The 14,188-nt window shown below is 49.6% G+C and overlaps 1 protein-coding gene across 1 annotated transcript in view; it reads left to right on the top strand.

Moving 5' to 3' along the window:
- The first annotated feature begins 3,550 nt into the window (after window positions 1-3,550).
- The window catches only part of LOC123020764 (angiopoietin-2-like), a 30,784-nt gene continuing 20,146 nt past the window's right edge, over window positions 3,551-14,188 (top strand). Inside the window, exon 1 of the mRNA XM_044424915.1 lies at window positions 3,551-4,053. Within this exon, the coding sequence (XP_044280850.1) occupies window positions 3,739-4,053 (315 nt within the window). The 5' untranslated portion in view covers window positions 3,551-3,738. The remainder of the gene's footprint in view (window positions 4,054-14,188) is intronic.

Here is a 14,188-nt window from a genome sequence, read left to right as displayed (position 1 = left end):
CGCCATAAATACAAACATTGTTTTGCTGCCAATGGTATTTTTTCTTTGTCTTTAGCCTCTGTATTGGGGTAGTGGTCGGGTGCTGGTGGTAATGTAAAGGAGAAAGAGGGTTGGGAGGGAAGGCTTAACTTCCTATCTCCCGTGTGTGGTACACCAAAATAACTAAAAATCTTGGACTTTAACGCATGTGGCACTACATGTAGTCCTGAGAGGAAGGGAGAGAAAGAGATGGTTCACAAAGGAAAAAGAGCCGAAGGGTCTATATTGCCAGGAATATTCACCTGGGCTGGGAAGCAGGGCACACGACAGAGATGGAAAACAAAACAGTCCTTCCCCCAAACATCACAGCATACCAACCAGATTCCTCATTCCAGTGCCAAGAGGCCCTCCACAGAACACCCAAACGTAGATACACAGAGGCTGCCTTTCCAAAAATAAGATGACTAGGTAGATAATGGACTGAACTGGGAGGGCCATCTAGTCCTAAGCGGATTCCAGCCATTTCCAGGCCACCAAGCACTGTGCTTTTCTGCTTGGGGGAAAACAGATCCCATCACTACCTTGGGTACCACCCAACAGATCCCTGGCAGGCATCTGTACCAGCACCCCTCTCACTTAGCCAACCAGTTTGAATGCCCACGATTTGAAAAGGGGGAATGGGATTCAAACCAAGAATCTGAGGGTGGTCCCTTTCACAGAGGACGCTCCTCTATTTGAAGGGATTCCAGAAGGCCTTTATATATTTTAAGGATACTGTGCTCAATTCCAGTTTCAAGATAAAGAAGCATTTGAAATTCGTTAGCACCTCGGCAGCACACCTGGACCCAGCCTTCCCCAGGAAGTTGAGATGATTATATTTCCAGTTCCATTATAGCAATTATTTCTAAATTTGAATCTGTATGTGTAAATCAGCAAATGCAAATTGTATACGTGTGTCTCTCGTCCTCTTTCTGCATGCTGCGTACAGTCTCTTTGATCCGTGACCACCCTAAATCCAACAGTACAGAGGCTCACTTCCCCCTGCTCCATGTGCCTTCAGAGTTGCTGGCGAAGTACAGTGCACAGAAGAATCGAGTTCAGGCATTCCATTGCCCAGAAACTTCCAAGGCCTGGGAAATATGCTCAGTATGCCTAATGGAACGGAAGATGTTTTTTCCCCTTCTGCAGTGTTTCAGTCTCCCCTTCTTCTCTCCTCTGGGTGAGGGGAGAAACCTCCTTCCCACAGATGCAAAGCTTTTCCTGGTAGACGTGCCCCTCTTGTCTTGATCATGCTCATGTTTACTTTTGAGTTGGGTGGCCATGTAAGAATTTCTGAAAGAAAAAAAAGCAACAAAAAGTATATGCATATTTGCATAAAAATTGCAAATGCTAGCATATACACATGTGTGCATGCTGATATATTATTAGAATGTATCTGCAGTCCCCAACATGGCCCCAGTAATTTTTCCATTTTTTAATGTGTGTGTGTGTATGGGTTGATATGGAATGCATATAGCTTTCTAGCAATTATGCATCAGCAACAAATGTGAACCAAATACCCACACAATTTTCATTTAAACTTGGTGTTTATATGTTGTTGTTGTTGTTACACTTTCTGAATCTCCCATTGCTGAAGCTGCCTGGGCATTTAAGTCACCCATCCAGACTTCAACCAGGCCCAACCCTGCTTTGCTTCCAAGAGTAGGCAGGATCAGGCACTTTGGGCTATATGAGAACTACAGTATATCTCAAAAGCATTGTAATGTTCCCCATTCCTTGCATCAGAGAAAGTGGGAGTTTATCCTTCCAATTTTGTAATATCAGTCTGTTACTATTCAAAAGGATGTAGAGAATCCATTTCCCTTTGATCTAGTACTTTCCACAAACAGGTAAATCATTCAAAAGCGTATGAATGATTGTTCCAGCACTATGTTTTTCTGTGTAACGTACTCCTCCCAAAAGAACTTTTGGACATTGCCAAAGCACGTGTTTAAAAGAAGCATTCACTGCATTGCACTACCTGCCATTAGCCAAATTAGACATTCCCTTATGAAGGAGACACTGAGGTGCCTAAGAGACACATAACCAAAGGTTTTGCTGAATACGGTACAGCTAAAATGCACAGGTGCACCAGGTGGATGCTAATGAGGCGAGCCGATGATCAGGCACTTTGCATTGGTGCAATTTCACAAACTCCAAAATGTGCCCATAAACCCAACATGCCTGAGGACCCATTACACGTGATTACTTGGAAGCCTTGCCATGTTCAGTGGGTCGGACTTGATGGCATACGTACTTAGAGCCTTTGCTAAAATATGTTGTTGTTGTTGTTAGTCGTGAAGTCCAGCCTATCCTTGAACACCCGCACCGATGGGGCCTCAACGACCTCCTGTGGAAGCCCATTCCACACCCTCGGGGTCCTGACTCTCAGGAAGTGCTTCCTGGCATCCAAATGGAACCTTGGCTCCCTGAGCTTTGCTCCATTGGAGTGCGTCCTGTCTTCCTCTGCAGGGGAGAACAGGGCTCTACCCACCTCCATGTGACATCCCCTCACATACCTGTGTGTCGCCAACAGATCCCCTCTGAGTCTCCTCTTCTCCAGGCTGAAGAGGCCCAGTTCCCTCAGTCTCGCCTCATACGGCATCCCCTGCAAACCGGCCACCAACCTTGTGGCCCTACGCTGCAGTGACTCCAACCTGCCTATATCCTTTCTGTAATGAGGGGCCCAAAACTGAGCACAATACTCCAGTTGCGGGTGCACTAGAGTCGTGTAGAGTGGTAGTAATACCTCTCTCGATCTAGAAGCCACACTTCTGGCTATGCAACCAAGGGTGGCGTTCGCCCTCTTGACCACTGCATCACACTGCTGGCTCATGTTCAGCCTGCAGTCAACCAGCACCCCGAGGTCCCTTTCACAAGTGCTGCTCTCCAGCCACTTGTCACCTAACCTGTACTTATGACACCCTTTCCTATGCCCCAAGTGCAAGACCTTGCAATTAGGCTCTTCTCCAGGGAGTCCTTCCTTCTCATTAGGTGGCTGAAGTATTTGAGTTTCATCTTCAGTATCTGGCCTTCTAAAGAGGTATATAAGTACCATTCACCTTACATTTCCCATGTCATGTCTTTCCTGCATAGGGTGAGATTCCCACCCCCACCACACACACACACCATTGTTTCTACTTTAGCACTAAAGGAAAACCACAGAGTTTCTGCATCGCCACATCTGAAGTTCTGGCTTTGGGAAGAGAATATGTTTGCTTCCCTGCCCAGCTGGCAGGGGAAATTAGGCATACACTGGAGAAAGCACGGCTGACTCTGGAGTGTGCATTCCTGTGGTCTAATTATCTCATCAGAATTGGAGCTTGACTCAGCGGGCAAAGAGACAAAGCATCTTTAAAATAATCCAGGCTGTCTTCCAAAACCTGCAGGGGGCAAGGGGAGGATGGAGCGGGAACAAGAAGGCGGGGGGGGGGGGGGGGGGGGGGGGGGCGAAAAGGGGGGGGGGGGGGGGGGGCTGGTGGGAGGTCCTAGAAGTCATCATCACAATACTTCCTGCAGTTGTCAAGAGGACATGAGCCAGAGATGGGGAAGGCAGTTGCCTGGGCTTCCCTGGGTGCAGACACGGAGTTCTGGAAACGTTAGGGGTCTTTTCCCATTCTGAGGAGACTCGCAGATCTGGCATAGGAGGAGGTGGAGCAGGTCCCAGTGTGGGGCTGAGCCCTGGGTGCGCAGGGGAGCTTTTAAAGGCAGGATTGCAACATGAGGAGCTGGGGACAACTGGCCTATCTCCTGTCGCCCATGTGGGCAGCAATGAGCCCGGTGGCCCTGGGACTTGGCCCCCACGCCAAGGAGAAGGATGCTCCAGAAAGGCTGAGGCATCAGTTGCAGCTTGGCTCCTGCACCTACACTTTCCTGCTGCCGGAGCTCGGAGGCTGTAGCTCCCCAGCATCTGAGCAGCAAGTTTCCAACTCACTCCAGAGGGATGCTCCATCCCCATCCGCAGCCAAGTGGCCTGTGAAAAGGTTCCAGCAGCTGGAGAACATCATGGAGAACAACACCCAGTGGCTGCAGAAGGTATGCCCAGGGGCTCGGGTGGGCAGAGGGGCTTGCACTGCTCTTGCGCCATGCTTCCTTGCAGGGTTGTGGCTGGCTGAACCTTAGAGCACCTCCCTCAAGCTGGTTTGCGGGAGAGGCTGTTCCAGGGCCGCTCTCCTGCTTGTGGAGCCATCTTCCCGGTGAGACTTACCTGGCACCGGCGCTGCCTCCTTTCTGGCCCCAGATCAAGACTTCACTTTGTTCCTAGGCATCTCACAGCGTCTCCTGGACTGTTTAATGTTTCGGTCGAGCACTTACAGGAGTCCCACATGCCATTGCTGTTTTTCTTTGATGGATCATTGTGGTAGCTGTTTTCCATTTTCTGTATTTTAATGGCATTACCAGTCACCCTGAGTCCTTTTTCAGAAATTCACCTGAGAAATTGAAATAGTAAGCACCAGCGACTTGAAGTGCAGTACCACCTCAGGTGGGGTGTCTGCGTGCACCGCCCCTTTTCTTTAATCATGGGGCTTGCGGGGATGCACAGGGGCCCTCCAAGCAGCCCCCTAGCCAGGCTTAATTTCAGCCGGGATGCACCAGCATGATTTTCAGCCCAAGAACCAAACCTTGGTGCCTCAATACAACCTTTTGTGTGGCTCTTCCAAGAGTCCACCGGGAAGTTCTCCTGCGCAATCCTGATGACCCAAAGGGTACAGAATGAGCCAGAGTGGTGCTAGGTGCAGAAAAGATCTGGGACTCAGGCCCACAGGACAAACAGATGGACGGACGCCTTACAGATACCTGTCTTTGTGTCTTTAAAGAACTCTGCCGCCTAAGGACACTGGCATTTGTAAAAAGGAGTGTATGAACGGGAGAGGAAGGCATTTGATGGCAGAAAAAATCTCCAGCAGAAAAATTTTGTGAGAGGGGGACGTGAAGTACTTGTGGGCAAAACTCCAACCCATCAAAGAGGTTCAGGAGCCCTGTACCTTTCTTCCAGGGGTGTCCCAGAGATCCAGGGCTCCAAATGAAAGGTTGGGGGGTCTGGCCCTAATTGGCTGCTCCATGTCACCACCTCCCGGGCATTGCTAAAAATGTCACACCTCAGAAAGTCTGTCTTGATCTTGTTGCTGCTGTGAGCAACCCAGGCAGCTGTAGGCAAGCCATTCGCCCCTCTGCCCCCACCTGCAATACAGGGATATTAATAGCGGCAAAACCGCCAAGAGCTGTTTTGCAGATGACGAGAAGACGACATAAAGAAATATTTTGAATGCTCTGGAAAATCACCATATAAAGCATGAGGATGAGAGAGGGGAAATTAACTGCTGAAGCATCCCTAGGTAGGCACCGTCTCCTAACTGTGGTTGAATTTTTGGACTGGAAAGAAAATTCCCCTCCCATGACTGGTGGTTTTTGTGCGCATGTCATGGAGAGTCGGGGATTTTGCAAACTAGAACCCGTGTGCGATTGGGAACTCTGGATCTTTGAATTCCTTGAACTTTCACAGCCACCCCACATTCTGCTGGTTTTTAGATGAGGCTTTTGCCATGCAGTCGCCCTGCCTTGCTCACGGGAGTTTTACTTGTGGAGTGTCTGGACAAGGAGGGCTTTTGCCTGGCCTGCAGCCAGCCTAAAGATGGTTTTGCAGGGGAGAAAGTAGAGGGCAGTTGATCTAGTCTGCAGGGATTTTAAATGCAGTATGGGAAGAGTCTGTTTTTAAAAGTTGTAAGGGGGGGGCAGAACAAATTAGGGGGGAACCCCCTGGCTACAAGCCGGTTTTCCAGTAGCAACCCTCACTTGTTTTTCCACCAGTTCTTCCATCTTTTTGCTCTTCCCTCAGCAAATCCGTTTGGGAGGAAAAGATGGAATAGTTGCACCCGGCCTTGTGATGGGAGTAGGAGAAAGCTGCTCTCCTGCTTTCTTTCCTAAGGGGGAAAAGTTTGGTTTGCTATTACTTTCTTTCTTTCTTTCTTTCTTTCTTTCTTTATTTATTTATTTATTTATTTATTTATTTATTTATTTATTTATTTAGAACTTTTGTATACCACCCCATCACTGAAGTCTCAGGATGGTTCACAATAACAGCAATTTAAAAAGATAAAAAAAAATAAAAATAGCACATCCAATAATAAATATAAAACCACCGATTAAGATAAATTAGCAATTAAAATAGTGGGAAAATAAAATGCTATGTTTAGTTAGCCCTTGCTTTCATACCTCTCCTTTCTGGTGCCCCCCAGTTGGGTTGGACTACCATGCCCAATGCCCCAGAAGGGCACCAGGTTGGGGAAGGCAGCAGTTCAGGTTTCTGCTGCCACAGTCTGCAAGAGGCCACTCTCGAGCACCACCAGCGGACTTTTGCGTCTTGATCCTGGGTTCATGGGAGAGCAAATGCTGGCTGTAACAGACTGGCCCACGCCCCAGAAAAGTTAGCTTTATCTCAGGGACCTGCCAGTCCTCTTGGCAGAGACAAGAAGCCTGCATAATCCCCTAATAAAGACCACAGGGTCCTTCTATCCCCAGCTGGCTGGCCAGCTTCTGCTCACTTCTGTGCCTGTCGCGGGAGCTACGTCTGCTGCCACAGGCGCGGGAGCGAGCCAGGCCGCTGTGTTCCTGGTCTGCCTGCAACCCGAATCGGAAACACTGGAGGACGTGACTCAGAAACCCACACCGGGTGGCCACAGTGACTCTCCCACTTGTAGTCTCAGCCAGCATTTGAATTATTGAGCAAGATGAAGCGGTTTTCCCCGCAATGAGTGTGCTTGTGACTCTGTCCAGTTCCAAGCAGGCTAATTGCTTCATTGCAATTGCTGGTTCTTAAAATAGCAGCGCAAGGGGCTTATCAGTCTGTGCACACGCGAAACGCAGGCAGGGAAGGAGACTGATAGAAGCGGAAGGAAGAAGGGAAAGGGGGATATTTTTAGGAATGCGCTGCATGTGCTGGTCTTTGTCTCGCCCAGCCTTCGAGTGAGGATCTTAGAAAGTGCCCAGGATTTTAACGGCTCGGTAATTTTACACTTCTGGGTAGCAGTGGCTCTCTTCTAAGTGCCAGGACGGTGGTATGAGAGCAGTTCCAGCAGCTGCATCCAGCACCCTGAATTCTCCCAGGTCTGGAATGCGCAGCTGTGGGCAGCATGCAGCTCCTCACCCAGCCCGTTAGGCATTTATTTATTTAAAAAATGTATATGTTGCCTAGTTGTGCCACAGCACCTCTGTGCAGCTCTCCATTACAAGATAAAAACACAATAAAACCCAGTAACAACATATTAAAATTGAGTAACAATAAGTATTATCAGAACAACAAAACAAAGGTGAATGACATTCATTATTAATTTTTTTAAAGGAAGGCCTTTGCCCGGCACCATGACACCCCTGCTGCAGAACAACTGTCCCACTGGCGGGGGGGGGGGGGGGGGCTGCTTTCCCACCAGCAGCCGTGCACACCCATTTGCTTTCCCACCCCCCTGTTATGAACACTCTTTCCTTTTTATCAGAAGAGAAAAATATTCCAAGCATGCAGAGGGTTCTTTTTAAAACTTTATTGCAATAAAAGGATTGAAAAATGGCTTCCTTCCCATTCTCCAGCTCACCTGAGCACATGTCCACATCCCATTTTATGCCCTGCCCCTGGCCGCTTCTCCCTCCTCCTTTCCCCTCATTGCCTGGGGTGCCGGGAGTTCACACTCTTTCCGCCCGCCTGCTCCGCGCTGCTCCAACACCGGCCCTTATCCCAATCCAGCCCTGCCCCCGGTGCGCTACGACAGGCTCATTTTCTTCTGCCAAGCTTGTCAATAAACAAGTCATTGAGTCAGTATTTGGCCATCCTGCCTGCCTGTTTTCTCACACCCTGTGCTGTCTGATCTTAGCCCCTCCTCTCCTTTGGGCTAAGAATTTTCTTTGTTACCCTTTTAAATCTTTCCACTGCCTTGTTTCAAACCATCCTTTCACATCTATCACCCCTGAGACCCCAGAGCAGCGTGTGCAGGCGGGCAGCCCCCAGCCAGCATGGGATTGCGCCTTCTGGTCTTCTGGACACTGGGTGGAATTACCCAGTGAGTGGTGCAGCGCCTCCTGCCTGGTGCCCTCCCTTGGCCAAGGAGAAGACCTGCTGCAGGCCGGCACTGAGAGTCCTTCCAGGAGCTGGACAACTCCCTGAAAATAACAGCATTGCACAATCAGCATTGCACAAAGCCTAAGCCCCCAAACCAAGGCTCAATGGGCAACCTCCTGAGAAACATGCTATGGTGGCTAGAGGACCGGCAAGAAGGCACGTGTGATCGTGGCCAGGCCAGAAATCTGCAGGGACCAGTGCAGTTGGCAACCGGCTTCAGTTGTGGAGGTGCACTTCCGGCCACTGCCAAGACCTGGGCATCCAGACTCAGCAGCAGCTCCAGATGTATCCCCCACTGCCAACCTGTGGCCTCGGGGGGGGGGGGGAGTGTAACCCCATCCAGCACAGGCTGAATTCCTCTTCCCTGAGGCAGATTTGGTCTGACCAGGAGCACCTCTGCCTGAACTGGGGGACTGTGGACCCTGTCCTTTAGAGGGAGTGCAACCCCGTCCAGGGCAAGGCCCAAGTCACCTATGCAGGAGCTCGATCCACCCACCAACAGAACCTCCGTCTTATCTGGATTGAGTTTCAGTTTATCGGCCCTCATCCAGCCCATTACCTTGGCCAGGCACCGGTTCAGGACAGCCACTGCCTCACCTGGACTTGTTGAAAAAGAGAGGTAGAGTTGGGTGTCATCAGCATACTGATGACTCCGCAGCCCACACCTCCTGATTACCTCTCCCAGCGGTTTCATGTAGATATTAAATAGCAAGGGGGACAAAATGGAACCCTGTGGTACTCCATGGCAAAGTTGCCATGGCACAGAGCCAAAGTCCCCCAGCACCACCTTCTGGAATCAGCCATCAAGGTAGGAGTGAACCACTGCCAAGCAGTGCCTCCTACTCCCAGTCCCGCCAGCCTATCCAGGAGGATACCATGGTTGATGGTAACAAAAACCTCTGAGAGGTCCAGGAGAACCAACAGGGACGCACTCCCCCTGTCTCTCTCCCTGCACAGGTCATCATACAGGGCGACCAAGGCTGATTCAGTACCGTACCCGGGTCTGAAGCCGGACTGAAATGGGTCCAGATAATCAGTTTCATCCAAGAGTGCTTGGACTTGTCCCGCCACCACCCGCTCCAACACCTTGCCCAGAAACGGGATGTTGGCCACTGGTCTATAATTAGTGGCCATCTCTGGATCCAGAGATGCCTTCTGTAGGACGGGCCTTATTACCACCTCCTTTAAAGGAGCAGGTACCTGGCCATCCCTCAGAGAGGCATTAATAAACTCCAGGATCCAGGAACCAATTCCGTGTTTGGCTTTGGTCAGCAGCCACGATGGCCAAGGGTCGAGTAAGCAGGTGGTAGGATGTACTTGTCCAAGCACCTTGTCCACATCATCGGGCTGCAGTAACTGAAATTCATCCATTAATATCTGACCAGACGGAGTCATTGGCACCTCCCCTAAAGGATCTGAATCACTTGTGGAGTCCAGCTCGTGACGAATCTGAGCGATTTTCTCCTTAAAGCGCTGGGCAAAGTTGTCACAGAGGGCCATCGAAGGTGGTACAGGATCTTTCTTAGGGCCAGGATGTATCAGCCCATGTACCACTCAAAAGAGCTCAGCTGGATGACACTGTGAGGAGGCAATGGTACTGGAGAAGAATTTCTTCTTGGCCACCCTCACCGCCACAGCATAGGCCCGATAATGAGCTCGTAGGCGTGTTCAGTCAGATTCATCCCGTGATTTCCTCCACCTACGCTCTAGACGTCTCCCAACCCGCTTCATCGCCCATAATTCAGATGTATACCAAGGGGATGAGCGGGCTCTGCCGGGCAGGAGACGACGCTTAGGAGCGATCGTGTCAATAGCTCTGGCCATTTCCCCATTCCACAGTTCAACCAGAGTATCAACAGGAGTGCCAGCTTTATCAACCGGAAAATCCCCCAGAGCCTTCAGGAATCCATCCAGATCCATCCGGCTCCGAAGGTGGACCATCACAACAGGGTCTGTACCCTTACAGAGGGAAAGGCCAGCTCTGAGCTCAACCTCACAAGAAAGTGATCTGACCATGAGAAGGGTGTCAGACACAAATTCCTCACCCTCAAATCACCCTCTTCCTGCCCCGTCGAGAAAACCATGTCCAGAGTGTGTCCACATTCATGGGTCAGGCCTATGACATGTTGAGACAGCCCCATGACCGTCATGGTGGCCATGAAGTCCTGAGCCGCCCCAGTCAGAACAGTCTCAGCATGGTGAATGAAGTCCCCCAGGACCAACATCCTGGGGGTCTTCAACACCAGGTCCGAGACGATCTCCATCAGCTCAGGCAGGGAGTCTGATGGGCAGAAGGGTGCACGGTACACCAGCAGAATCCCCAATCTGTCTCGATCGCCCAGCACCAGGTATAAGGAGCCCAGACATGGTCTCGAGAGAACAGGAAGCCCCACGAGGAAATTAGAAGCTCGGTAAATTAACGTGACCCCCCCTCCCCTCCCCTCCGGACGTGGCTGGTGCTGAACTAGATACCCAGGCAGGCACAGTTGAGAGAGGGCTACTTCCCCCCCTCCTGCCCAGGTCTCTGTAATGCAAGCCATGTTGGCCCCCTCATCCACAATTAAGTTGTGGATGAGGGATGTTTTATTATGGACCGACCTGGCACTGAGCAGCAGCACCATCAGGCCCCCAAGGGGCAGTTGATAAGCTGCTTTGAAAATGCAGATTGGCATTGCTGGATCTATTGACATGTGAAAGCAAAATTTTTATTTTGCTTCCGGCTGACTGGAGAAGAGCAATACTTCAGCAGTATTGACTGACAACCCCATGGATGAAAATAGCCTTACTTGTGTCAATAACTTGGAGCTTCAAAGGCAGAAGGGAAAACGAGACAAGATTTGTAGTGCTTCCCTGCTGGGTTACCTGATTATTATATTTAGTTGCCACAAGCAACTGGAAAAGTAGCTGCACATGTGCCCATGGGAACATTTAAACAGGCCATAGCATGCAAAACTTTTGCTGAAATGTCAGCTACCAGTGCAGCCAACAAAGAAAAGACAAACCCTTCATTTGAAATGTACTTCTTAAAAGGCCCCATTCCCACTGCACTTATATCCAGTTTCCTAGGAGTAAGCCCCAGTCAATGGTGCTTAAGCAAATCCCAGTATAAGCAGACTTGTATAGGCCTGTGAGCACTGTCAGTTCTTCAGCCTGTTCCAGTATCCCAACACTGGCTCCATGGGGACCTTGGAGAGGTCTGGCTCTCCTCCAGCCTTTCCAGAAGATCTGGCAGTGCCCCATGGCCTATCCAAGTAAAATCCTCTGCAAGATGGAGCCAATGGGGTCGTTAAATGCATTCTAAAGAGTGGTTTCCTTGAAACAGACACCACTTTAACTCTGAAGCCAGCAGTTGTATCCTTTCCCCCCTTCTTTATTTTTATACTAAAGCAGGTGCAAGGACCCCCTGACCTTAAAGGCCCCCCTGGTTCTCCACATGAGCTTCCTAATCTGGATTTCACACTCAGTCCCTATTCCGGAGTAAAAATATTAAAAAAGATGTAGCTGGTAAACACAGATTTGCAGTTCTGACAGCTTGGGCCCTGTGAGAGGGAGGGGAGAATTTAAGTTTTGGCTGCCTTCAGAAATGGTTGGCACTGCCTGGGATTTCTAAATGAAGTTCTCTGTAATGAGACCACTGTCATCCTTGCATATGTGCAGTTGGCTGTTTATTTCACATCGTTATTCAAATGTAGATACTGTGTTCCCTGTTAAACAGAGATCGCCTGAAGGATGTTCAGTCACAATAAAAGAGATAATAAAACCAGAAGCAGCTCAGAATGCAGCGAAAAGATGTCAGCAAAAGTTCCCCTTGAAAGAAACTTACTCCAGCTGCCATCAGCCAGGGTGGAATCCTCTCTGGAAGGGCTGCATTTTGATTAGACACTGTGGCAGTGCAGATGTGCCCAGGCAATGCCTCGCCGAAAGTGAGAAGCACTATAAAGAAGGCGTGTGGCTCTGTGCTCTTTGCAGTTCTTGCAGATGTAAAAGATAGAAAAACAGTCAGGCCTATCCGAAGAATGGCATACAGTCTCAGAAAATAAAAATCTCTACCTGGTCTTTGAACCGGGCTGGAAAGCTGTTAGGAAACAATTACAGCTGGCCCATCAAACTGCAAAAAGTTCCAGAAAAGCTCCCCAAAGTGGATGAGTGGGCAGCAAAATCGCAGGTGAGAGACAACGTAAATGTAAAGTGATATACATTATGATTTCACTGAACTAGCCTTCCAGAACAGCATCCCCAGTCTGGCAATGTGTGAGGCATCCGTTGGATCCCCTTGGTTCAGCTCCCTGGGCTCGGACGTTCTTTCTCACGGCAGCGAGTCTGGCTTGCTACCAAGCACCCCCAATGCTTCTGTGGGCACCCTCTGGGAGCCATTTACACATGAACTCTGTGCAAGAGGGTCCTGCTTCTGTGCACACGTGTTGCAGCCTTTGTTTGTGCTGCATGTACAGCAGCACAATCAGAGCTGTTGAGCATTACACAACTGGAGATTTGAAAGCATCCACAGGCTTCCCTGTGGCTCAGTTCACTCGCTAAGCCAGGGCCAAGCACGAGGAGAACTCTTGACAAAGAGAAGAGAGTCAGATTCCCAAAGGGGTGCAATTTCCAAAACAGCTGTAACTCCCACCAGAAAATGCGTAATCAGTGGAATGCCACTTGAACATCACCTGCTGCTTCTACAGACCATATGCTGCATGATATTCAGCTAAAAGGTTTGCTCTGTGTCTACTAGGCATGACAAGACTCTTTAGTCGAGATCTATCACACTAATTGCAGGCAGTATAAAACAGCTAAAACTCCTTTGAACATTTCTTTTGACAATGTTCTGTAGCAGCTTGTTCTAGTGCGGGGGAGGTTAGTGCTGGCACACCCACTGATATCTGTGCGCTTTTGAATGATCATTTGCTTCATGAAAATTAACACATAGAAGGTGAAATTGATTCTCTGCACCCTTTTGACTAGTAAGAGGGTGATACTACAAAACCGGAAAGCTAAACACTTTCCTTCGGTAATGCAGTGGACCGTGGAACTCGCATCGCTTTTGATATTTGAGCAGGTGGCATATGGACACCAAGTTCAAATGGATACTTATTTCAATATTTGGTTTGCTTTTGTTGAAGCTGATGGATAATCACTAGAAGATTGCATAGCTTTCATACATCCCATGTAAGCATTTTTGAGAAAGGGGGGGGGGGAATGAAAACCTTTTCCAGATGCCTGTGGGAACCCTGCTGGGGACCCCTTTCCAGCACCACTGGAGGTACCTACAAATGCCATGACACCCCTGCACCGGAGACCTCTGCTCTAGAATAGAATACAATTCTATTTGCTCCATAGCAAAGGAGGCGTGAAAAGTGTAGACAAAGACAGCAGAAATGGCCTGGAAATTGTACGATCTGGAAACCTCTTGTATGAGGAAAGGCTGATGGTATCGGTGTTTTTAGTCTGCAGCAGGAGTGTAGAACTTGGGGCCAAATCCATTTACCTGGAGTCACAATCTGGCCCTCTCTAGGACTCCCCAGAATATCACCGCCCTTCCCCTAGTCTTGCCTCCTTTCCTCCAACTACCACCTTTCCCCCAGTTTTTCTGCAGTTTTTCTAAACGGCTGAAAGGCCCCTCCCAGGACTTAGTTACTAGGAGCAAGAGGCTAAAATAGGCTGGTATTTGGGGTGTTTTAGTCCAGACTTTGGCTTTAGCCCCCCCGGGTGTAGCCCCTATAAGTGTCTCCTATGGGGACTGAAACTGGCCCCAGGATGGCACTGGTGCTTTCAGCAATGGCAGGATCAGTGACTCCAAGAACCCAAGTGATTCCCTCTGGCCCTTTGAAGCTGCAGTCTTTGGTCAAGGTCCCCCAGTTGGCCAGCTGTGCTTCTCCTAGATTGTTCCCCTTGGTTCCTCATTGATCTGCATGCTTCCCTTCAGCGTGCACATACAGACATGCGGGTGAGCAAACTAAGTCTACGTGTTGCACAGCTACCCCTCTTCGTTGCGGGAAGACTTCTGAGCTCTGCAATTCCGACCGCTCAGAGGGCTACCTGGTGGCAGGTGTCCTTCCTGGTTCT

Source organism: Varanus komodoensis, unplaced genomic scaffold (assembly GCF_004798865.1).
Source record: "Varanus komodoensis strain SLA01 unplaced genomic scaffold, ASM479886v1 scaffold15, whole genome shotgun sequence".
In the NCBI taxonomy this organism is placed as follows: Eukaryota; Metazoa; Chordata; class Lepidosauria; order Squamata; family Varanidae; genus Varanus; species Varanus komodoensis.
The sequence above is the reverse complement of the archived record's forward strand: the minus strand, read 5'-3'. Positions and strand labels throughout refer to the sequence as shown.